The sequence below is a fragment of the Pogona vitticeps genome, chromosome 7 (assembly GCF_051106095.1).
Source record: "Pogona vitticeps strain Pit_001003342236 chromosome 7, PviZW2.1, whole genome shotgun sequence".
Taxonomy (NCBI): Eukaryota; Metazoa; Chordata; class Lepidosauria; order Squamata; family Agamidae; genus Pogona; species Pogona vitticeps.
The window spans coordinates 7882221-7908150 of record NC_135789.1 but is presented as its reverse complement, the minus strand read 5'-3'; the positions used below and the strand labels follow the sequence as shown (position 1 = coordinate 7908150).

The 25930-nt window shown below is 44.0% G+C and overlaps 1 protein-coding gene across 8 annotated transcripts in view; it reads right to left on the bottom strand.

Annotated features, from left to right (window-relative positions):
* Positions 1-3056, bottom strand: part of EPHB2 (EPH receptor B2) — a 37029-nt gene extending 33973 nt beyond the window's left edge. For all 8 annotated transcript variants that reach the window (XM_078379122.1, XM_078379125.1, XM_078379126.1 and 5 more), the window contains exon 1: positions 1495-3056. In XM_078379122.1, the coding sequence (XP_078235248.1) occupies positions 1495-1690 (196 nt within the window). In that variant the 5' untranslated portion in view covers positions 1691-3056. The remainder of the gene's footprint in view (positions 1-1494) is intronic.
* Between the last annotated feature and the right edge of the window lie 22874 nt (positions 3057-25930).

Genomic DNA, 25930 nt, shown 5'->3' with positions numbered 1-25930 from the left:
CCAGGATTTCTGGGAGTTGCAGTCCAAGAAGTTTACTTTTTCTTCCAGCAAGAATTTCACGCAATTGTGGTGCAAAAAGACGGGGGTGGGGAAATGTTGATCCATTTTGCATTTTAATACCAGCCTCCTAACCCGCACCTCCAAAACTGGTAATATCATCCTATTTGTCTTAGAACTGCAGAGTTGGAAGGGATTTTCTGGATCATTAAGTCCAGCCCCTGTCAAAGAGTTCCAGTGGGGGAATCGAACTCCCAACCGAGACCTAAACCACTGAGCTATACAGCACCGTGTACAGGGGTATATATGTATATAATGTGATGGCTCCTATAATTGTATGGGGGTCAGAATCCCAGCATGGATTTCTGCTGGTTGCAGTCCAAGAACATCTCGGGTCTCAAGGTTGGGAACCAATGGGTTAGAGTGTGTCCAATTAACGATGTAGGACACATTTTTACTGGCCAGTTCTCATTTACCAACAAATGGGAGATCTGCACTTCAAGGTAAAATTGGATAACGAGGAGGAAGAGCCCTTCCCTAGCACCTTTGCTTTGTGGCTGTTAGTCTCCTCAAGAGGAGACAAGAGGGAATTGGCTTATGAGAACATCTTATATCTTTTGACCTTCATTTATGTCAAGCTTCTGGAGAACCTTGGGGTACAGGAAGACCATTACTGGCAGCATCATTTAATGTTGTTGATTTTGGGAGGGGGCCTTACTGTTGACATAGTGTCACGCACTAAGCCTTGATGACCGTATTTCAATTCTTTATTGATGTTGTACTTCTCTCACAATTTTTGAACTTATTGGTGCTCTGAAAAAATGTCCTGTTAATTTCCTCCTTTTGAAAGTGATGTGTTTTTATAAAGGACGGCTGGAGTCCTATAAGTGTTTGCTAAAAGTCTGTGTAAGCTGTTGTGGCTAATTGTGGCTAATTGATCAGGTGCCGTAGTGCCTCCTTAGTAGCGTGCTTGGTTGTGTGGCTGATTGCACAACCAAATGTGGTTTTATGGACCTCACCATAATGGGCGGACTTCAAAAGTGACCAACCATGTATTTCTTTGTATTTATACACAAAGACTCAGACATATGTAATACTGGGGTACGAGGCTTTTGTATTTATTGGAGTACAGCTCACAGAATTTGCTAGGAGCCCCACCAGCTAGAATTCTGATAGCTGAAGCCAAAAAATCCAAGTCTTCAGAAGAATCTCAGTACTTACATCTTGGAACCTCCTCTTGGAACCACTATTTGCTTGAAGGAAATGGGTAGGAGTGTCTGAACTCCATGGGAGCTGCAAGGGATTAGGGGACTACTAGTCTCTCTGCTTATTAGGCTCTGTGAAGAGTGCTTCTCAAAACTACCGACACAGTCTGTGCATGATAGGAGCTGACCTGGTTCCCACACTGTGGGCAGATGTACCCATTTGCCCCTCCTTTAGAAAATGGTCAGCACCTTCCTCTTAGCTTTGTCCCCTTTCCCTTTGTAACCAACGTACTAGTGCACGGCATGTCCAGTGGATCAGAGTCTGCCCGGTAGTAGCTGTTGCGACAGACGCAGTTGGTGGCTCCTTCCGTGGTGGTCCGGCTGTTGATAGGACAGTGGATACAGCCCTCGTCCCCCTGGTTGGCTTTGAACATCCCTGACGGACAGCCTGAGAGAGAAGAGGAAAAAAAGATGATTTCTGGAGGCATGGGAACCAGAGAGAAAAGTGGGGCATGGAAGCCCTCACATTCAGTCAAAGAAAGTCGCTCAGGGTGGATATATGTTCTCTTTCAAGGAGGTCAGTCCTTCATCTATAGACCTGGCACAGGTTACTTCTGTTTCGGAAGGCGTTCCCCCATTCCAGCTATCCGCTGGAAGTCTGACAGAAGGATGATGAACCAAAACGAGGGAGATCCAGGCCCTCGGCCTGCACATCAGCCGTGAGCCGAAACTGAACAGCAGACCCAGCAGAAACGTCACCACGACAGAGAAACATGGGGGTTCAGTGTGAATTATTAGAAAGATTCTAACTGTGCCTTTGTAAATATGAATAAAGAGCAGTGATAATTGTGTCCTATGGAGTCAGCCACAACCCCATCGTCGGCGGTCCCGCGTTTCGAGGTCTGTAGGTTTTGCACAGTGTCAGTTCTCACTGTTCTGCCTCCCAGAAGATGTTGGCACTCCTTGATCCATCCTCTATCCCACCCCCTCCTCCTCTTTGGGAAAACCAGGTCTCTTTTGATCCCCGTCTGGAGAAGAGAATCCTTCTGTGTAATTTGACCCCAATCTCATTCCCTTGATAGTAGAAGCCGTTCCAGCGCTTTACCCCTTTTGTTTCTCCAAACTCTCCCCCCCCCACCGTCCTGGACGCTTCCACAGTCCTGTGGCTTCCAATGAGCAAAACCAAGGAATGGGGTTCCCATCCCGATCAACCCCCCCCCCTCCCTGCTTCGTGGCAGGAGCAGCTGCAAGGAAAAGATGAGATCCATAGAGCCGTAATTCACCAACAGCCCCCTCCCTCCGCAAACCCTCAATTCCCTCCCACCCCAGACAGAGGCTCTGGGGTTTTGTCTGCGACAACAGCTGCAAAGCGGGCCCCCTCTTGCTTCAGACTCCATCAACAGCTTGTCACTGCAGAGATTCTATGTGCAGATATATGTGACTTTTAACATGCACTGGAACCTTGCATGTACTTCCCCATGCTAGGTGTCAAGGTGGACATTCATGGGTCAGGTGTGCACGCCTGTCCATGCAGACCCACACCACATGAATTGTCAGGTGCCAGTTGTATCAACCTGTCCTGCTCAAAGCTGGGGATGGTTACTTTTTCTTCCAACCAGCCAGGCCAGCAAGAATTTCAGACAATTGTGGTGCAAAAAGATGGGGTGGGGAAATGTTTACCCATTTTGCATTTTTATACCAGCCTCCTAACCCGCACTTCCAAAACTGGTAATATCATCCCATTTGTCTTAGAATTGCAGAATTGGAAGAGACCTTCTGGATCATCAAGTCCAGCCCCTGTCAAGGAGTTCCAGGGTGGGAATCAAACTCCCAAGAGAGACCTAAACCACTGAGCTATCCAGCACAGTCTACAGGGGTATATATGTGTATACAGTGGTACCTCGCTTTATGATTCCCCCGCATTACGACGAAACTGCATTACGACAAACTTTTTGCGATCGCAATTGTGATCGCAAAACAATGGTCTGAATAGGGGTTTTTGGCTTTGCGATGGTCGGTTCCCTGCTTCGGGAACTGAGTCTTCGCAAAACGACGATTTTCCTCCAGCTGATTGGAGGTTTCAAAATGGCCACCAGGTAAATAAAATGGCTCCCCGTTGTTTTCTGGGATGGATTCCTCGCAAGAAAGCCACTGAAAATGGCCGCCCTATGGAGGATCTTCACTGGACGGTGAGTTTCCAGCCCACTGGAATGCATTGAAGGGGTTTCAATGAGTTTCAATGGGCTTTTTATTTTCGCATTATGACGTTTTCGTTCTACAGCAATTTCACTGGAACGAATTAACGTCGTAATGCGAGGCACCACTTAATGTGATGGCTCCTGTAAATTGTATGGGGGTCAGAATCCCAGTGTGGATTTCTGCTGGTGACAAATTGCTACTTATTATCAGGCTAAGAGTTGCATTGCTGGTCTTTCACCAAGTCACAGGACCAGCATGTGACTAGGCATGTGAGCAGCCGCCAGTTAATTAATGACAATTTGCCATTGTTATTTACACCATTGCACTGAAGCTGGTGTAAACCTACAACAGGATTCTGCCCAAGATCTACATATATAGAATAATCTTAGAACGGCAGAGCTGGAAGGGACCCTCTGGATCATCCAGTCCAGCCCCTGTCAGGAAGGCCTGGGGGGGGAATCGAACTCCCAACCTCTGGCTCTGCAGCCGGAGACTGAAACCATTGAGCTATTCAGCAGATGTCTGCTAAGTCTCTGGATGTATATAAATCTGGGACGAAAACGTCTAATTTTAAAAAAATGCATTTGAGCCTTGCATTTAAGGGCACAGAAATATCCTTTTATTCTGGAAAATAATGTTCAAAAATGCATGGGCTGAATGGGAATTGCTTGCCAAAACAAAAGTAAACAAATCAAATCAGAAAGAAAGAAAAAGAAAACATACCCAGTACTGATATTAGAATAAATATATGTGTCTATTTAAATGTAAATACATACATTTATTTATATAAATATGAACAGATGTCAATGGGAGTTTTGAAACACACACACAGAGAGACTGATGCTAAAGGAGAATGGGATGGATTTAATACGGGGAAGTGACAGAAACCGAAATTGACAGATGTCCTGAACGTGAAATGTTAAATAGAAACACTGGGAAATTTGTTACAATAAGGCAAATGCCAAGAAGCCTCTTGGGTTTTTTAAATCTATACGGGAGGGCAGGGGGTTGTAAGGTGATGTTGTCATCATTTCTATAATACTCAGAGTAAAATTTAAGTGTGTATGAAATACGATAGCTCTACTAGTACACGGCTAGAGGCCGGCTGGAAGCCCTTATTTAGTCGACAAACAAGTCATAAATCTTTGATTACAGTATTTTGTTCTCAGAGGTGAGGGCGGAAAAAAAGTCTACATTTTCCTCCAGCACGCAAGATTATAAGAGCCTCTGGGTGGGTTTGTGTGTGTGCGCGCGCACGTGTGCATTTTGGACTCGCGTGCAAAAACATATCCCCACCGTTTTCCTCGTGCAAAAAAGCCGGGCATTACACAGAACAGCTTGCATTTTGCACCCAAAGAGGAATTTTTAATGCAAAATGTGGGGCTTTTGTTAAAAAAAAAACATACACACAGTTTCATGAATACTGCAGCTGACGAAGAAAAGTCTTTTGACTCTCCTGTAGAGGTCAACAAGTTCTCAATGGGTCCCCATTTTTTTCAGTAGGTTCTCTAGATATATGTCAAGGGACCTTTTTTTTGGTGAAGGATGGGAAATTTCACAACCTTTCTTTGAAAATGTCTGAGCTTCCAACCACTGGCTTACGCAGCCGTTAGGCACAAGGAGGTAGAATCACGCACAAAGAACAAAAAAAAAAAAGAGCAATGGCTTCCATGTATACATACGGAATTCTTTCTTCTTGTCGATTTAGACTGTCTTGACTGTTGGGAGTGTTCACAACCTTGCATGCTGCGTTTAGCAAGTTGGACATTTCCTGGCTGGGATGCCTGCCAATCTATCCAGAACCCACCAATTGTTCCTTCCTGAATTGGAACCCAAAGAGAGCTCCGCCTCTCTGCTCTTTGCCTTTTCCCCTCTCTCTCGACTCTCTTGGAAATGAGTGAGTCTGTTGAGACAGTTTCCAATAACCACTCACTGCTTCTCCGAGGCTTTGCTCTTGAGCTCCGCCATGCCCAATCAAATTGCCTCAGAGTTCAGGCAAGGAATTCCCTACAGTTATTATTGGGTCAAAGCTATCTGGATGAGTGAATGGCTCTATTCACAGATCACATGAGCATGCAAAAGAAGGATGATTCCACCAGGGTCTGCAGCTTAGCTGTTTCGGCACAGCATCTTACTGGCATTTTAGCAAACGGAGAGGCAATACAGTGGAACTATCCATCATAAGAAGTCGTGGCCGCAATAATTGTGCACAATGGTGCCTCGCTAGACAGTGACCCCACACGATAGTTTTTTCGCTAGACATTGACTTTTCGCGATCGCTATAGCGATTCACAAAACAGTGATTCCTATGGGGAGATTTCGCTGGACAATGATTGGTCCCTGCTTCGCAAACCAATTTTCACTAGACAACGATTTGTTTTTTCGCTAGATAATGATTTCGCTAGACAGCGATTTCAGTGGAACGGATTATCATCGTCTAGTGAGGCACCACTGTATTTCTTTTGAATCGTTAGTTGAGAAAGAACTCGACCCATCTGAGCAAGTGGTTCCATTCAGGAAAGAAAAAAAATGGAAATTATTCTTGTTTTGACTTATAAAACTTACGAACTTTCCTTGTCTTTCCTGCTGCACGGTAATTAAGTTAGAGATGCCCATCTTACAGCCTTCTATTCTCAGAGATAAACCGAGAGGAAAAACCTCTATGTCATTCTGCCCCCCACCCCCCAAGGAAATCTTGTCTGAAACCTTTTTTTTTTTTTCAGGAGTTCTGTAGGCCTTTTTTTTCCTGGAAGCAATATGAAGATCTGCAGGTTTTCTATTCTTCCTGCAGAGAATGGCATCTTTTCTGCAGAGGAAACCCCTGGCTGTACAGGATTGCTACGATTCCTTCATAGACTGACAACAACCTTACTCTAGTCTCTGTTCGAAGAAATACTGAACATATTTTGTGCAAAGGATTAACTTAGAAAGGCCGAAACAAGAAGCATTTCTCCAAAGCAGGATTTACTTGGAAAGGGCATAAGAAGCACCGGTTGCAGGTTTCAACTGGAAGGGGAAGAAGAAACACTTTGCTTCAGAGGATTGTTACAACTTTGGTGCAGAATCATATATTTCCTGTGCCACATTACCTGGAAAAGGCATTAAGTGGACCAACATTTGGTGGTTCCTCCCGAGAACAAGGAAGGAAGGAAGGAAGGAAGGAAGGAAGGAAGGAAGGAAGGAAGGAAGGAAGGAAGGAAGGAAGGAAGGAAGGAAGGAAGGAAGGAAGGAGCTGATGATGGGTGGAAGGAAGGAAGGAAGGAAGGAAGGAAGGAAGGAAGGAAGGAAGGAAAGAAGGAAGGAAGGAAGGAAGGAAGGAAGGAAGGAAGGAAGGAAGGAAGGAAGGAAGGAAGGAAGGAAGGAAGGAAGGAAGGAAGGAAGGAAGGAAGGAAGGAAGGAAGGAAAAGTACTGAGTTTTCACTTTTGCAAGAAGCAGGAAATCTCAATGATACCGAGAAAAGTCTTTGTAAGAGAGCTTGGCACTGTTAAGACTTGGAAAAGTGCTGAGAATGAGAAATTTTTCAACTACACATCGCATCCCTAAATTAGATCAGCCAAGTTTATATTGGAGCTGCAGCACAACTAACTTCAGATCCAAGGAAGAGAAGGCACAGGGTAAGAGAATGAATGGAATTCATAAAGAGGCAGATGCTCCCTGAAATGCCCTTTTAAGAAGGATTCAAAAGTGACTGTGCCCATTGCCCTTTTAAAATCCCTTACCCACTCCCTTCCCTGGGGTAGCCTTGAGAAGCACTTGGTGAGATTGGCAGCTTCTACTGGCTGGTGGGGGAGAGGTGGGGGCACAGAGCACCTAGCTGTATAGATTGCGGCCACAAATATGTTTCTCTTTGCCTACACCATTCAGCCTGTGATCTGGCCTTGCCATTTGCATTTCCTCACCCACAGAAATTAGGCTTTTCACAGAGGACCAGAAAATACCATCACGAACCCAGACAAAGGTTGGGCAGGTGGGCTGGGCACCATCTGTGTGCCCTTTCTCTAAGCCGGATGATGGATGGTTCTTTCTCATGTTTCTGCCTGCTCTTTTGGAATGCATTATTATGGTCTGTTGCCTTGTCCCTAATTTGTTGCATTTGTTTTGAGGGTTCTAGCTTAAATGGGTTTAGCACCAGAAACCAGAACGGGAGGGGGGGGACCCAGAACAAAGGAAACTGAAAGATATAGGTATTTGGGGGTGTACAGTAAGGACCTGTATCTGAAACAGACTGAAATTGAAAGAAGGGACCCCTGAAAGACCCCAAAAGGAAGGCAACATGGCAGATCTCCCCCTGCATAGCCTTGTGTACCACTAGATTTTTGTTTCGAGAGATGGGGGACCAGATCTAGATGACTGAGATGCCTCTTTCCGGGTCTGCTCTCCAGGTGCCAGTGGTGAATGACAAGAACATCTGGAATCCTAGACACACACCTCCTCCTTGTATGTTCTTCAAACTCTAACCAGACTTGGGCTGGAAAGCCATTTGAATGGAGAACATCTTCAAAAAGAAGACTGGCCTTCTTTCTGGTGGCCCTTTAGAGAGACAATCAAGAGGTCCACCCAGTCATTCAGAAGAACATCTCTGCTCCCTTGTTTTTCTCCAATAGATGTTTGCCTTACCTCTGAAGCAGGCAGTAAAAGGGCCACACATCTGAGCGTGGGTCCTCACAATGCCACTGAAAATCTAAGAGACGTTTTCCCCTGCTCTTAAAATGTTTTACAAGTCAAGGCCTCATCCTTTTCCTGGCCCAACATCAATAACTCCTGGACGTTTGGTGAACTGTTCTTTCAAAACAGCCATCTTCCTCCCCCTCCCACCTTCTCTCTCTGAATCTGAACACTAGTAAAACAGCAGCTGAAAACAACTCTTAGCAGCAGATAAGTAAGCAAGGACATCAAAAGCAAGGATGATGGAAATCTGGACCCCCCCCTCCTCCCTCACCTCTGTTGCCCCCTCATGCCATAAAACGGTCTCTCTTGAACTGGTGTTCAAAGACAGAGAATCTTATCTCTCTCCTTAAAGGAGAAGATGAGTCGGCGAAAACTGTCTTTTAAAAACCTCATAAACCTGACAAAATTCCTCTCCTGGAGATGGGATTTTCCTCTGAACGGAGAAGAAAGGAAAGCTCTCTTGGCAGCAGAGATGCTCTCGAGCAGAATCATGACAAAGGACAGGAAGTGAGAGGTTGCTAGATCATCAGAGGATGGTGTGCCAAAGAACTACATCATTTCCCATCTCTGGGAGTAAAACACATGGACCACCTGTCCATTTCTCCAAGAGAATCCACATTTTGTTCTGTCTTTCCCAGTTGTGCCTCTACACAGAGCCAACAATAACAATAACGGTGCGCCATCAAGTCAGTTCTGACTCACAGTGACTCCTTCCTAGTAGCAAATCATCAGAAACAGTATATCATTCCCGTCTGCTAGGATTGTGCAGCTTGCCCAAGGCCACACAGGCTGGCTCTTCTCCCAGGAGGCCCAGTGAAGAATCGAACTCCTAACCTCCATGGGCATGGTAAAGAAAGTCGCTCATGTGACACCTTGGAGAGCATCACCGAATCAGGGGAAGGCAACACTAGGTCCAGTGTGTTAGATACCTAGCTGAGCAGCCAGAAGTTGAGAGTTTGATTCCCCACTGGACCTCTTTGACAGAACTGGATTCAAGATCCATAGGGTCCCTTCCAGCTTTATAGTTCTAAGATGATGATGATGATGATTTACTTCATGATACATGAAGCAACGGTGTATTTTCATCCTCTGAAGAAAGACGGAATACTTAAAACAAACAAAATACATCCTGACACTCAGTTGAGCATTGATCTGACTGATAAGGTTATCTGGTCTCACACTGAGAAATAAACCTTTCAGAGATAGTTAGCTTTGATGGACCCCACAGACTCAAGCTAGGAATTTTATAGGTCTTATAGGGCTCTGAAGAATTTGTGCGAGTGTCATACAGTTGATTGTGACAATACAAAGCAAAAAGGCAAGAAACTTGAGAATGATTTACTAATGCCAGAGGACTCAGAAAGAGGTATATAGGCTCCATTAAGGACCAACTTTATTACAGAACTATTCTAGTAAGGAGTTATTTCATCTGCGCACCAGAACTGTGCGCAGATGAAATAACTCCTTACTAGAATAGTTCATTCAGTTCACTCTGCGCACGTTAACAGAGTAAAAACATACAAAGCCTAAGGCTGTGCTCTGTGTACAATTTAATATGTTACAAGTGAACAACGTGGACTTGAAATGGTTAATGCTATAATTTATTACTGACTTGGCTGTTTGCCTCTTTTTGAAACCTCCATATCTATCCAAGTAACTCGTCAGCCAGCCGAGCACATTCTTGGCTTTTAAATTTTGGAATCAAATCCTGGTTCGCGTAGTAGTAAAGCTAGTTCTTGATTAACTGTCTCAATACAAAATGCAGCGTTTCTTCAATGCTTACATCCTGAATCTCTCTCTCTCTCTCTCTCTTGAGTTTTTCTGCAATAATAATTACAACCAGATCCACTGTGAGTGTAAATATTTTAAAGGTCTCTGGGTGTACCTGTTTGAAGAACTGTTTATGCTCAGTTTATTAACACGCCTTGCTTCATTTCACAATTCAGCAAGGATGGATGAACTTGTCAATTTCTGCTTTCCCTTACTTCTCACTTTTCAGTTCATTCTGCCCCAGCACTATATCCGTTTCAGCCTTCTCTTAAATCTCCACATTTAAATTGGTCTCAATATATACACATTCGTAGGCTCTTCAGCTTAATATATGCATTTCCTTTGGCTTCTTCTTCTAAAATGCTTTTTGCACTCACTTCCCTACTTATATTTACATTTTGGCATGCATTTCTCTCTCCAATATGCATATTTCTGGACACCTTTTATTCTTTCACTGGGTATCTGTTGCAGAGTTCTGCATTTTTGGTTAAATTCCTTTAGCTGCGCAACAGAAGTGCAAGGATTCACAAAGCAGAATAGCTTCAAGTTCCCCGGATGAGTCCACCCCTTTTTCTCATTAATTGGAACTTACAGTCTCAATAGCTCATTCTGAGGCATCGGTAGGAGAAAGAATAAAAAGGTTTCATTTACTGACAGATCAACAGCAAACGGACAAAAGTGACTGCTTTCAGCAAGCAGACTTCAACTGAGGACGTGGTCAAACTGGCAATTTGAATTTATTTCTGTTCAAACTGTTTTAAAATCAGGCTAAAAGCACAAGTAAAAGCAAAATGTGTTGGTTATATACTGAGTGGTTAATCATTTAATTATGCATGCTACACATTTACTGACCTTGGAAAGTTGGAAGGATGACTAACCCTTGAGTCATCCATCGGGGATTGAACATGGGTCAGAAGCAGAGTTTTGGCTGCAGTACTGCAGTTTAGCCACTGCGCCATGAGACTCCTTGTCACGTGGTATTTAAACCAATGACTATGTTCACATGTGTTGGATGGAAATGGATGTCAACCAGTTTTGATGTTTTCACTGTTGAAATTGACATGTTTCCTTTTTGTTTTAGGAGCATGCTCTTCTTAAAAGTTTATATATAAATTTTATGTGTGTGTGTGTGTGTGTGTGTGTGTGTGTGCGCGCGCGCGCACGCACACACACACACACACACACACACACACACACACACACACACACACACACACACTGCTTCCCCGAAAATAAGACAGGGTCTTATATTAATGTTTGCTCCAAAAAAACAAATTAGAGCTTATTTTCAGGGGATGTTTTTTTCATGTAAAATAAGTAAGTGATACATCAGTAAATTGAGTATCTAGGAGGTGCTGCCTAGTGCCCCCTCCTCCTCCATCCATGGGCGTGACGAAAAAATCCTTTGTGCGAAACCCTGGTGGGCATTCTTGAGTCAGGGGAGGCAACACTTTAGATAGAACAAAGTCTAGATAAAGGAACTTCATATGTTCACAAGGAGCATCTGTAGCTCATTGCTAGAGCACCTGCATGCAAAACGTTCTAGCATGGATCCATATTACCTCTAGGTTGAGGAATATTTTAAAGAGGGGGATCCACAATGAAAGAATTAATTCTTCACTAAATTCCTCCACTCAGCATCATGATTTCCCAGGGCTGCATTCCCTTTTCTCTTCTCTAAGAATTGCACAGCTTCATTACACACATTTGCATGGAATATGCCATTTGCCCCAGAGGGTAATGAGATCAAACTGTACCAGGTGCATTTTTTATTTTTTATTTTTGCATAACTGACCTACAGCACGCCATGGATGTCCCTGTGACTCAGAGCTCCTTTGGGTCTGAATTCAAGTGGGTCAGGTAAAAACGAATGTATTTGGTGAGCCTCAGGCTGAGGCTCATATGTAAATCTGGTGACCGTCCTGTAAGTGGAGGCACTAAACAGCAGCTCCAGTGTCAGTAGGGCAGGAAATCCACTCCAGGACTGAGATGAATCCCAAATTTAAAGAATTTGTCCTATGTGCCAATCCTTTGTAGAGGATGGAGTTTCAGCACACTGGACAGCTCCTATAATGTTTGGGCTAAAAGGAGCACTTCCATGGCCCATTGGGTAATGCTATCTCTCAGAATATGATAAAGGCCGATTGGGCACCCAGACACAGAAAACGTAATACACATATTTCCGAACATAGACTATTTTTAAATGAATAGGCTTTTTTGGGCTTTAATTGAAAAAAAAAAGAGAGGCTTTAATGGAAACAAAATTAAGACAGAAATTGTGACTACAGAAGAACTGCACAATTTTGATGTTGACAATGAAGACTGTGATATTGTTAAAGATTCTGCATCTTTGATTCAATCATCAATCCACAGGGAGTGTGCAATCAAAAAAATCAGAAGAAGGCTGAGACTCAGAAGGACAGCCATGAAGGAATTAGAAAAGATCATCAAGAGCAAGGATGTGTCACTGGAGAGCAAGGCAAAGACCCACAGCTTTGTATTTCTGATTATTATGTACAGGTTGAAAGCTATACAGCAAAGAAGGCTCATCGGTGTGTGTGTGTGTGTGTGTGTGTGTGTGTGTGTGTGTGTGTGTGATGATGATGTGTTCGAAATATAGTGCTGGAGAAGAGCTTTGTGGATACCTAGGATGGCCAAAAGATGAGCACGTGGGTCCTGCAGCAAATCAAGCCTGAAATATATCTACAAAACTTGAGGCTGTCCTACTTTGGGGACATCCTGAAAAGACAGGATTCTCTGGAAAAGATAATCATGCTGGGAAAGGTGGAAGGCAGCAGGAAATGAGGAAGACCCAATACGAGATGGACTGATTCCCTAATAGATGGGACATAACAACACCAAGATGCTACTCATTTGAGAATTAACACACATAAATTATAAGTGGCCAGATGTCTGTCATTTGCTGGCCATGTGACCATAGGGGAAAGAGACCTCCCCATTCGGGACTTCCCCATTTTGTGACTCCCATTGTGTGTTGTGTAAATCAAACAGGACATTGGCCATAACATTCAATTTCGACGCACTGTTCTTAATAGACACGTTTTTGTGCATGTCAATATGTACGCACAGAGAGAAACACTGTGTAGACTTTGGTGTTTATTTGTACGGGCTTTTAAAGGGTGGGAGTAAGAATCTGTCCCTCACAGTTTACTCCTAACTTTTTGGGGGGAATTCTACATTATGGATGAACTTTCATGAAAAGTCTTGCAAGCCGAAAGCGGGTTCTTCTTGACATTGAGCCTTGTGACTCTGTTGGTGCTTCACCCTTTTGTTGTGAAACCAACAAAAAACTCTCACAACACCTTTAAAAGCTAGCAAGCCTCCTTTGGCATCGGTTCTGGAAGGTTGTGGCCCCCTTTTTCAGATATACCCTATTCAGAGAGACGCCATATGCTTTTGATTTAAAAGTTTTGGTTCCCGATCAATTCCTAGCTGTGTTTCCTTTTGTTTTCAACGTGCTATAACGGCTTCACAATGCCGTAGATATTATTTTTCTCTGAGAAACTGAGTCATCTGCGTAGTTTTCATTGTGTGTCTTATATTTTGTAAATATTTCTTTGGCACAAGTGACTTCATGTTTAATGCACAAAGAAACACGAGAGGCCCACTTCGGAATAACTAGCACGAAGGCAGCCTGCCTCCTCTACGTCTTAGACATCGGTATTCCAAGCTGCAGTCAACGTGCTCCAGTCCAGATCCAGAAATTAAATTAAATCCGTGACGGAGACAGTTTATTAAAGCAGAACATAAGACTAATTAAGGGTTCTGACACTGGAATTGTCAAGATCTGCGGTGTTAATTAGCTCCTCGTTAATGTCAGCTCCCTGAGCTGTAAAGAAACACAGATCCTGTTTCGATGGGGAAGCTCTCCGGAAAGCAGAGGTGAAGCTGTGATCACAGTGCACCTTTGCTGCTAAAAAGGGGTTAAGGAAAGGAACCGTGTCATGACCGATCTATGCTAGGCAGGGCCGAACGCATGTCATGTAGCACCAATAGTTAACTCTGTGTAAAACAAAATGACTCCGGGATACGGCAGCTGTGACGGGTAAAAAGGGAAGAGGGACTTTTGAGCCCCGTCGGTTTGTTGGTTTTATCCTTTTCCTTACTTTTGCATTTGAGGCAGCATATGAATGCTGTTTTTGTTTGAATTGTATTTACAGCCTTGCATGCTGCCTGTAATTTGTTTGACTGGATGGCGGGACTTTTCTGGGCACGGGTGATTGTCCATCTATTCAGCGCTAACCAATTATTCCTTCCAGCTTTGATTTCAAAGAGAAACCCACCTCTCTGCTGAGTGCTTTTAACTCTCTTTGGTCTGTTGGTGTCAGCTGTTTGTTTGCTGTTGATCTGTTCGTAACTGTAAGTAACAAGATATTTTTATTCTTTCACTTACAAACGTCTCAGTGTGAATTACTGAGGCTTTAAGTGCTGGTTGATGTGAAAGGGGGTGGCCTTTCGGCAAAGCTGTAGCTATTCCCCTCTGTGGATTTCTGTACCTCTGCTGTGTACCAAAAAGGAATTTTAACCGGAAACCCAAAACGCTGCAGCTGTTAATAAATAAACAAAAAAATCAAAAAAGCAAACAATCCTTTGGAAGAAAGAAACAATCCATTTTCTTTAAGTTGAAATGTAATGCCACTGTTTCCTGTTATTTCCATAATGGCGATCCAGTAGGGAGAACACAGGCCTCGATAACAGATCCAACCTGATGTTCTCAGCAGGCTTTTCAACACATCCATATCACCAAAGCTGAAATGTCTTTCGTGTGCGCTTCACCTCGTTCTGGGGGGATATTAAAAGCGCTAATCTTTTTCACGAAAGCACACTGGGCTCAGCGAGATCCTTTTGTCCGGACTGGGAAACAATTCATGGTGGACAAGAGAAAATGGATGTGTGAAGCTCTCGTCTGAGATCAGATACCTTTCACCCTTCCTTGTGGGCTTAAGTCTTGGTTTCCATGGCAATCGTACAGCTTTGCTTTGGCCTTTCCCCTCACTCTGCAGGATGTACAAGGGGACCAATAGGGAATGTCGGTGGTTCTTCTCCTGACACGCAGTAATGCACTCTAGCGTGGCCATTTCCATGTCACTAAAAAGGCTGCACGCTTGTTGGTCACAGATAGTTGCTACTCAGATACTCTAAATCTCGAAATGGGCTTCAGTTACAGGAAGCTGGATTTTGGATGAAGATCGGGAAAAAAACTTCTTAACTGTTAGAGCGGTACAACAATGGGACCCATGACTTCAGGAGGGGGTGATAGCTTCAAAACTGGAGGCATTTAAGATGAAGCTAGACAGCTAGATTAGATTCCTGCCTTGAGTTTGATTGGATGGTCTTATTGGCCCCTTCGAACCCCATTATTCCATGACTCTGTGATACTCTGACTCAGCGGAAATGTTTTAGCTGGAAAAAAAAAAGCCTTCCCACACTTCTTTTTCCCATGATTGTTATCTTGATGCACAAAATTGCCTATGTAGAACTGGAAAGGATTAGTATGACTTAAATGCAATTTGGAAACATCTCACTCGAGTGGGTATTATAGAGACCAGATAAGAGATGAGTCTACAGCACAGATGTAAACGACGGCTGAAAATAGCATCAGGTCGTGACACTTCAAAGTCCTTGATCTTCTTTCTTTTGCTTGTCTTTAAATGATAATTGGACCAGACGACCCTTCAAAAAGAGCACCCTTTCAACAACCGGGGGTCTCCTCTGCCAATCCTTCAAACCACTGGAGTGGCCTCTATGAATGTTTCCATACAGAGCCAATGGGGGCTGATTTCTATTTTATTGCAGTGCTCATTGGTTTAGGTCTCTGGATACAGAACCACAGTTTGGGAGTTCGATTCTCCACTGAGGCCTCCTTGACAAGAGCTGGACTGAATGGTCCATAGTTTCAACTCTGTAGTTTTAAGATGATGGTGGTGACGATAAGGTCTGAGAGAAAAATTGTTCTGTATACGTTTTCAACCCCAAAAGGATGGATTTGGAAATTCCAGAAAGCGGAAATGAACGGCAAGTGTGCAGAAAGACATCTAAACAGGCGGGAGATATTAAACCATTCAGTTCTTAAGACTAAAACAACTGAATTCCACGTAGCTATTTAACTAAAATGACGTGCTCTTTCGAAATACTTTTTTTTGCTGGTGGAGAGGTTCGTAGCCGAATGATTATCTTTTACAACCCGTCGGTTGCTCTGCAATGCAGACATTGACAAAGAGATTAAATCCAGAATCGTGTCTAATAGCACGTCTTCTGAACCAGCAGAAGACGTTGGCCATCGTCCAGCGTTCACCATAATTGGGCAATCCCCTTGTCATTTGCTGGTTCCTTTCCCCAAGCTGGCTAATTAACGCATCTTTCAAGTTCCCGATTAAGCGGGGGCACTGATATGGCTTGCTAAGTACCAAGATGGCAAAACAATCCATTTTATCTGAACTCCTTCGCCGCCTCCCTAACGCCAGCGGGGAAAACATCCTACGTTTTACTTCTCTTTTATACCAGAGGTGGCCCGTTTATCACCAACCTTTCCAGAGTAGCAGCATGGGCAAAGGAAAAAGTGGAAGAATACTGCAAACATTTCTTTAACCCCCCACTCCTCAACCCCCCCCCAAAAACCCCAGGGCATAGGGAACGAACAGGGTATTTTCCCTACGTGGTTAAAGGAAATGGATATCTGAGAAGCACCAATACAGCAAATGGGATTTGAATATTACTGTCCTGATAAAAGGGAGAGTGAGTGTTCACGATGGTTAATTTGCCTTATTGCTGGGCTATAATCATGTGCTGATCCGGACCTCAGAAATACTTCTTGACAGAATCCATTGCTTCTCCATTAAACACTTCTGAGACTGGTTTGAAACCAAGGCAAACTCAGTGCAATGTTATCTCCAGTGAAACTCTCACCAAACACCTATGAATTACTGTGAAACTACACACCCGAATCAGAGACTGACAATTCTGCTTGTTGTCACGTCCCCTGCTCCAAGCCCGCTTTGTCCAGTTTTGTCATCTTTTGGAGTTTTTAAAAACAAGAGAAGAGAAGAAACCAAAAAGTGGATGCATTTTGATGCCCACAAAAAGCCGTATCCAGTTTTCTACGGAACAGATCCTAGTAAACCATGTATTTCTCCCAGGGAAGATATGACTTTAAATACAATTTAAATTTTTAAAAATTGGATTTTGTAATGATTTAAATTGAAAAAATTGATTTAAATCCATTTTTTTTAAAAAAATCATTGATTTTTATCCACCTGCTCTTCCAGATCTTAAGCACAGAAAGAGCGACCGGTGGAGTTATCCCAATTAAGCACCTTAACTATTAGCTAATAATAATGCTTATTTTATTATCTCATGATTTTTATCCTTGTTTATAGGCAGTTACATTAGATTTCAAATGCTATTTTTAATAATAATCATATGCCATCAAATCAATTTCAATTTACAGTGACCCAAGTATTCAAAAGTGGTTTACCCTTCCCTTCCTCTAGGGGCGCTGTGGGACTGTGCAGCTTGCCCAAGGCCACCCAGGCTGGCTCTTCTCCTAGAGGGGGAATCAAACTCCCAACCTCTGGCTCCGTAGCCAGAGACCACTGAGCTATCCAGCCAGCTTAAATATCAGCTAAGAGATTATAAAACAGTACATGGGTTGAATGCCCAGAGGCCTCCAGATTTGGAATCAATGTCCTAGAAATTATAAACAACATCATAGGGCTGAGTCTACAAATATGGGGAGATGTTTTGTTTTTAACTAATCTTTAGTGGTCACCTTCTGAAATTTAACACATCATTGCCAGCCAAGGCCAGATCACAGTTTACTCTGCACTGGAAATATTTGGATGAACATAGCATTTTTGAACTGACAGGATACAAGTCGGTCAATGAGTCTTTCCGAGAAATACTTACAAATTGAGAGTATCTAAAACAGTGGTGTTGAACTGTGGTCCTCCAGATGTTCTTGGCCTTCAACTCCCAGAAATCCTGGCCAGCAGAGGTGGTGGTGAAGGCTTCTGGGAGTTGAAGTCCAAGAACATCTGGAGGGCCACAGTTCGACACCACTGATCTAAAAGCTAAGACTCAACAGCTCGGTTGGGTAGCTCATTGAACTGCTGCATTGCTCAGTGGTTGAGGTCTCTGGTTGCAGAACCAGCGCTTCGGAGTTCCATTCCCCACTGGGCTTCCTTGACAGGGGCTAGACTTGATGATCTACAGGGTCCCTTCCAGCTCTGCAGTTCTAAGATTATTCTACGACAAATTTATCAAGACCTGGTTTACTCTTATTGAGTATGCAAACATGAATGCACAACAATGCCTTCTGTCCTGAAATTCTGCAGGGATATTTTATTTATTAATTTATATTGTGCTGACTTAGTGTGGGTCATCAAGTGCTTTACAAGGATAAAATAAACAATAACCCCAACTGCCCATTGAAAAAAATATGAGAAATGTGTGCTTTTCACCCCTTTCAACAGCTCTTGAACTCAGTCTAGAAAGGTGAAAAAGCACTGGATGTTTTCTGTCTAGCTCGAAATGATGTACGTCTAACGTGTTTTGATGAAGTAGTTATATTTTTAATACAGTAAATAGAAGGAGGGAATCTGGAACCCTCGGCATCTGCAAAATGTTCAGGGAGGGAGGAAGACAAAGCGGATGGAGAGTAAAACCAGGAGGTGGAGCAGAACGGCTGTTTGTGCCACGGAGTGACTGCCTAAGCAACACGAGGTGTGCCACGTAGGGTGGTGGGACTGTGAATCTTCCGCCCACGCCAGGAGGACACTGAACCCGCCTGCCTAAAGCGGGAGGGAAAGAAGGCAGAGCACAGAATGAAGGAGGGCCCATTGGAGCTGCCGATGGCTTGAGGAAGTTATGAGAGAGAGAAATCCTACATGGAATACATACATAGACATCCTTCAGTCTCGAGAGACTATGGTAACATGCTCTGAATCGAGGAGTGTCCTCTCCAGAGCATGAAGCCTGGGTAAAGTAATATGAAGGATAGGCTGTTACCCAAGCAGCAGATCCCCCCTCTCCACGTTGCTGAAATGGTCCAATGGAAAGGCAAGAGCCAATACAACTGGTTCCAGCAACGTCACAGGAGTTGGCAGAACGACACGAACTGCCTTCGGGACTCCAGCTCCGGATTTTGCCTCTAGGTTAACTCCTGAAGCCTTTTCTATGAGTGGATATAGCCACAAGGCAGTGGAGGTTTGAAATCAGAGTTTTCCTTCTCCTAGATGGGGCTGCCTTCCATGGCTGACAAGCCCCACCTACCCACCTACATGGAATGACCCAGTCCATACTCCATCATTATGGAACAGCATTATCTGCTGGATTCAGCATGTTTCGGAGTGTTGAAACACAGTTCTCAACCGTGGAAGTGCACCAAAATACACATTTGCATGCATATTTTAGGAGAAAAGGCCCATTTAAATATGCATGTCCAGAGAATACACATTAACATGCATGCTAAAATATGCATTAGGAGTGCATTTTACAGGAACCTTCTTTTCTCAATGCAGAAATAGTTGCCTATACCACTTAACATGTCAAGCAGGGAAAATGGCCTGAAGCTCAGTTTCACCCACAACGGAGGGCAGGCAACGTGATACCACCAAGATGCTTCGGAACATCACCCATCATCCTTGGGTGATTAGCCTTGCTGGCTTTGGGTGATGGGACTGGCAATCCAGAACATCTGGGGCCGATAGCATTGACCACTTCTCCAGTCTGCACCACCCCACACATAAAAGAGACACATTTTCAGGCGGCCGTCAAGTCATGTGCCTTGCTCACATGCCCAACACGTTTTAGCCTGTTAGTTATTATGAGGTCTCATTTTGGAGGTTCGGAAACTTATAGAAGGCACACTAATGCATCCATACAAACATCATGAGATAGAATCCTTCAAATAATTGTCGGCTGTAATCAAGCCAATGTATTGTCATGTACCATCAAGTAGCTTCTGACTTTTGGTGACCCTTGTAGGTTTTTTTTTTTAGGTATGTGAGAAGTTCTAGGAAAAGGCACATTTACCATCGCCACTGAGTTTCCACCATGACTGAGCGGGGATTTGAATCCAGGTCTCCGGAGTCCTAGTCTGACACTCTACCTGCAATGCTACACTTAGCTTTCTCTACAGCCCCTCTGTCGTCAAAGACAACACTACGCGGAAGGCCAGAAGCTCTCCAGGCTTCCATACAGAGTTATTCCATAGAATCATGGAATGATTGAGTTGGAAGGGGTCTACAAGGCCATTGAGCCCAACCCCCTGCTCAAGGCAGGAATCCAAAGCCAATCTGACAGAGGGCTATCCAGTTTTCTCTCGAATGCCTCCAGCGTTGGGACGCTCATCGTTTCCCAAGGTCATGGGTTCCCATTGTCATACTGCTCGAACAGTTGAGACATTTGTTTCCTAACATTCAACCAAAATTTGACTTGCTGTAGCATGAGCCCATTATTACGTGTCCTGCACTCTAGGATGATCTAGAAAAAGTGTCCTCCTGAGGAGACCCACTAAACCTAAGCAGCTCTATAGTCACGAGGTGCCCCCTGATGCAGGTCAATATATACCGTATTTTCCGCACCATAAGACACACTTTTCCCCCACAAAACGGGGGTGGAAAGTCTGTGCGTCTTATGGAGCGAAGAAAACAGATTATATTTTCCTGTTTTCTTCTCCTAAAAAATTGGTGCGTCTTATGAAAAGGTGCGTCTTATAGAGCGAAAAATACGGTATATTCTTGAAAGTTCTGGCTTGCCCTTTTTGGCACCAAGGCTGTTAAGGATTTCGTGACAATTTTGCCTCAGGTCCTGAGGACCTTTAATCAGGAGGGTGGTGTTCCTTCAGCTGTTCCTCCTGAGGCCCAGGTCCTCAAGGCCACTACTTCCTGAGGGCTCTGTATCAACATCTGAAGATGATTTCCAGTAGGAGAATGAGCACTGCAATCTATGAACAGTTATTTTCCAAAGTCAGGGTCCCATAGATACATCCTTCATTCTTTTCCTCCCTCTCTGATTTGACAGAAATCAGGATTGTTGCATTTACTGTACATAGGCACAGCTTTTATACACTATTCCACATGGTGTAGCGGGAATGTACATAAGGACCACCTTACGGTACGCAGCAGGGGACACTTATCATCCCATTTGGAGTGTACATGCTCAGACATATATCTCCCCATATAAGCTGTAATATAACCTGGCAGCCCACAGTGTACACCTTAATTTGGAAGGCATGCATTTCGAAAATGTGGCCGCCCATCAATTTGTGGACATCCCATTGTACCGAAACCCTTAAATGCAATATTAAATTGTAGAAGGGAGGGGATTTTTTTAAAAAAAGCATAACGAAACTCATGGTTTCTAGCCTTTATTTTCTTCTATTAACAATTCCAAGTCTGAACTGTTCAACACACACACACACACACACACACACACACACATACACACACACACACACACACACACAAAGTCTGTTTGTTTGTTTTCTCCACTTTTAATTATCTTCAGCTGCTGGTTTTGTTTTCCCTTTAAAAAAAAAAGAAGTTATTTTTAAAGCCTGGCAGATTTCAAATTAGTTGTTTTTTTGTGTTGTCGTTGAATGAGGCTTTTTGGAAATATTTCTATTTTTTAACACCGTCTTAAACGCTAGCAAAAAGGTCACATTCATTTGTAGGTGTTGGATGTGCAAAAAGATGCAAAAAGATTGGGCAATGGGATTTAAAGAAATTGAAGAAATTTTGGGTTTAAATATACAAGTGTGCCCTTCAATATGTTTAGAAATATTAAAACACATGGGGGGGAAGGGAAATAGTTACTGTTACGGTAACTGTGGCAAGATTGATATTTACAAGAAATTGGAAGAGTAACAAACAGTTTACCATGGATGAATGGTGTGGAAATGTGGAAGATTGCTATTAATGATAGCTCAGTGGCTTAGGTCTCTGTCTGTAGAGCCAGAGGTTGGGACATCGATTCCCACCCCGGGCCTCCTTGACAGGGGCTAGACTAGATGATCCAAAGGGTCCCTTCCACCTCTGCATTATTATTATTGTTATTATTATAAATTAAATGTGTGAATTAAAAAAGTACATTTATGGAATGTATTTTTAGAACCTGTTTTTGGGAAAGGCAAAAGAAAACTCCAGCTCAAGACTCACTTTACTTTTAGAGAGCAATGAGGCAAAAAGCACAAATTAAAAATAATGACAGTATCCCTGGGTGGAGGGGTGCACTTGACATTATATATATATTGAATTTAATTTTTTTTCTTTTTCTTTGTAATTTATCCTACTTGTTTTCTCTTTAATAAATATAATATATATAAAAAGCAAAGCATTCTGGGATTAGACAAGCGACGGCGGAACGCTTCCAGAGATGGGGTTCATTCCGGTGGATCGCTGGAGAAAAATACACCAAGTTCCGACAAGCTGGTGCCGTTCCCTAGATTCCCTCTTTCTTAGACAGAACAGCCTGTGCTGTGTTCTGTCCAAGAAAGAGGGAATATAAAACTTAACTTAACCTCAAGCGTGTTGGGTTTTTTCCCAGGGCGAGATTTGTGGTTTCTCCTGCTGCAGCGCCTTGTGGGTTCCTCTGCTCTATCTCATACTTGGCTGCTCAGTGAATTTCCACGGCATCTTTAACTCCATTAAGAAACTCACACATGGATGGAATCTAACAAGAGAAACTACACATCAAGTTGATAATGCCAATGGCTAGTTTTTGTTTTGTATGGGTGTTCAACAGTCTCAGTTGTTGAAGATGCCACATAAATAGAAGCCGGCCTGATAAAGCCTACCAATTAAGGCATGCTATGTGATTCACATTTTAAAAAACTGTTGGAGGTTTTACAAACAAGACTGTGGTTTGAGTGACTAAAAGAGCTGGGTTGACCGTCAATCTACACAGCATTAGCCAATCATTCCTCCCCACCTCTGAATTCAAAGACAGCCCTGCCTCTTTGCTGAGTGTTCCCTTTCCCTCTCTTTAGTCTGTTGGCAGCCGTTGTTTGTTTGCTGTTAATCTGTTCGGAACTGCAATTAATGGAGCGTTTTTATTCTTTCTCCTACAAATGTCTCAGAGTGAGTTATTGAGACCATAAGTGCCAGTTAATGAGAAAGGTGGGTTTTTTTTTTCTATCTGGGGAACTTGTAGCTAACTTCTTCTGTAGATCTGTCCCCTTCTGCTGCATAGAACAAAGGAATATTGCCAGAGGTTCAAAACTCTGCAATACTTATAACAACTGCAGCGCATGTGAGGACCTTTTTAGTTCATCTTAAGGAACTTTCTGGGAAACGCCTACCCAGTTTTAATGTTTGTAGATCAGAGTTCAACTATGAAAGGTAAAAAATGAAGGATGCTTGCACCAAGCCCCTCTCCCTTCAATCCAGTCATTTAAGGATACAAGACAGAGCACCTCCTTCCACCCAATTTTGCCAGAGTCACTTGTTCCAGCCAGGTTGGGCAGCTGAGGGGCATAATGCCAAGGAAGGTCTGGAAAGAAAGAACAAGGAACCGACCCTTCTCGGCAGTGGCGCCTCTCCTCTGGGATCCGCCTGGCTCCCTCTCTGGGTGTCTTCAGAAGCAAAGTCGTATCTTAAATTCACATTTTACCCACTTGGATTTATACTGCATGCTTATTGGTTTGACTGTTTTTAAAATTTGTAATGCCGCCCAGAGTAGACCTTTGGTCTAGATGGGCAGGGTAGAAATCCAATAAAATAAATAAATAAAATAAAGAAACAACCATCGCCACCATCGCCTTCATTTCAGCTGGAGTTCAGGATCATGGAGGTCTTCATTCTCATGAATTAGCCATGCCTTGGCTTCATGAGAAACCTTAGCAAGGAAATGTCAGGGCTAAGAATGGGCACACCTTGCCAATTTGGTGGTACAGGATGGTTCATTTATTGGCCAAACAGGTGTTTGGCGCTTCCCGGCTCCACCTCCTCAGACAGGCACCCACACCCAGGAGCAGTGCACAGAGGAGGCAGGGCAGGGAAACCAAGGTGCGACCTCTGAGTGGGTATCCATCGGAGGGGACAGGACTGGGAAGCACCAAAGGTCTGTTTTGTTGATAAACTAACTGGTGGTTTGTGCCCATCTCCAATCAGGTTCTGTGTCATTCCACACCATCACGGGAAAGAAACACAAAGTCCGTGATCTCTTTTTTCCCCATCATAGTCTTCACAATGTGCACAAACGGCTTCTACCTTGCGCAGAAGTATTTTCTTTTGGAGCCCGCACAGACACAGATGCAGAAGGCAAGCCGTGTTTGCTCCAAAAGAGACCAGCGACGCCGATGTTTTCTAAAACTTTACAGTCCACCCAATGAACCAGCCAATGCTTCCCGTGATCTGCATTAAAGCATCCTTTCTGCCATTATTCTGCAATGTTCTTCGGCGCATTCCCAAATCTGGAGGGAAGAGAAGGAAAGATCCTTGCGCTCGCTCCTTCTGCCTGCGGACTCCGGATCGTTCCCCCCCGAGGCGGATTTCTCCGCCGTAGCCCTGCGTCACAACAAAGCTTCCATCCACCCGCCATGCTTCGTGGGGTGCCTTGGCTCTCATGGCAATAATAGACCCCGCTCTGTATAGCTCTGGGGAGGAAAATTCAAAAAAATAAAGGAAGAAAGAAAAAAAAGAGAAAGCTGTGTGCGCCGGGGGGGGGGACACAAAAGCCCCCGAGGCTGTGTGTTTGCAAACAAGACAACCAAGCTGGGAGAGGGTCTGAAAGCAGTAATTGTCTTTAATTAAAGGAGCTCGGCGCTCTCTCAGGCGGCAACAAAAGACGGCGAAGCCACTGGGGACGGTTGGGGATGGGTGTTTGTGGCATGTGAAGGAATGGGAGGTGGGGTGGGCTTCCCCTCCTCCAAAGCAGCGAAGGGAATACAAGCCCTCCTCTTGGGGCAGGGAGCACCTCCCAGAGGGCAGGCCACCCCGGCGTCTATTGAAGCAGGTCAAGCTTCTGCTAAGCCATTCCCAATGGTCCTTTCGCTTGATCTCGTCTGGCAAGGATACCCTGAGCTTTCCCTTCGGCTTAGCGGAAAGCTGGGAAGGCCCCATTCGAGCCCTTGGCGAACAGGGTCCTGCCCACATCGGATTCATGCACAAGCTGCGTACAGTGGTGCCTCGCTAGACAGTTACCCCGCATGACAGTTTTTTCGCTAGACATTGACTTTTTGCAATCGCTATAGCGATTCGCAAAACAGTGATTCCTATGGGGGAATTTCGCTGGACCATGTTTGGTCCCTGCTTCGCAAACCGATTTTCGCTAGATGACGATTTTGACAGCTCCCTCTGCGCTCGCAAAACAGGTGTTTTTGGGACCTAAGCTTCGCAAGACAGCGATTTAAACAGCTGATCGGCAGTTCGCAAAACGGCTTTCCTATGGCCGATTCTCACTAGACAATGATGATTCTTCCCCATTGGAACGCATTAAACAGGTTTCAGTGCATTCCAATGGGGAAATGCTTTTCGCTAAACAGCGATTTCAGTGGAATGGATTATCATCGTCTAGCGAGGCACCACTGTACATGACAGTTTTGGGGAGCAGACTACGGGGAGCTTCTGAAAGAAAGCCATTCCATGGGCTGAATTCCCGCTGTGTTAAAAAAAAAATCTGCACGGCCGACGGCCGTTGACAATAATCATGTGGTGTCAAGTCCATTCTGTCTTGACCTTTTCTGAGACTTTCTAGAGGCATGGCACGCAGCCGTAGAGGTGGGCACAAACCGAACCACGAACCAGAAAGACCGCCGGAGGCAAAAGCAAGAGAAAACAACGCAAGCGGGAACAGTATTTATAAAGAGGAAATTGTTGCTGACTGAACAAAACATCATAGAATCATGGAGCCGGAAGGGGGCCTCTAAGACCATTGAGTCCAATCCCCGGCTCTCTGCAGGAATCCAAATCAAAGCCAATTTGACAAGCGGTTGCCCAATTTTATTATGAACACTTCCAGTGCTGGAGCGCTCACCACCTCCCAACGCCATTTGTTCCACTGTCGTACTACTCTAACAGTTAAGAAGTTTTTCCTGATATTCAACCAAAATCCGGATTCCTGTAACAGG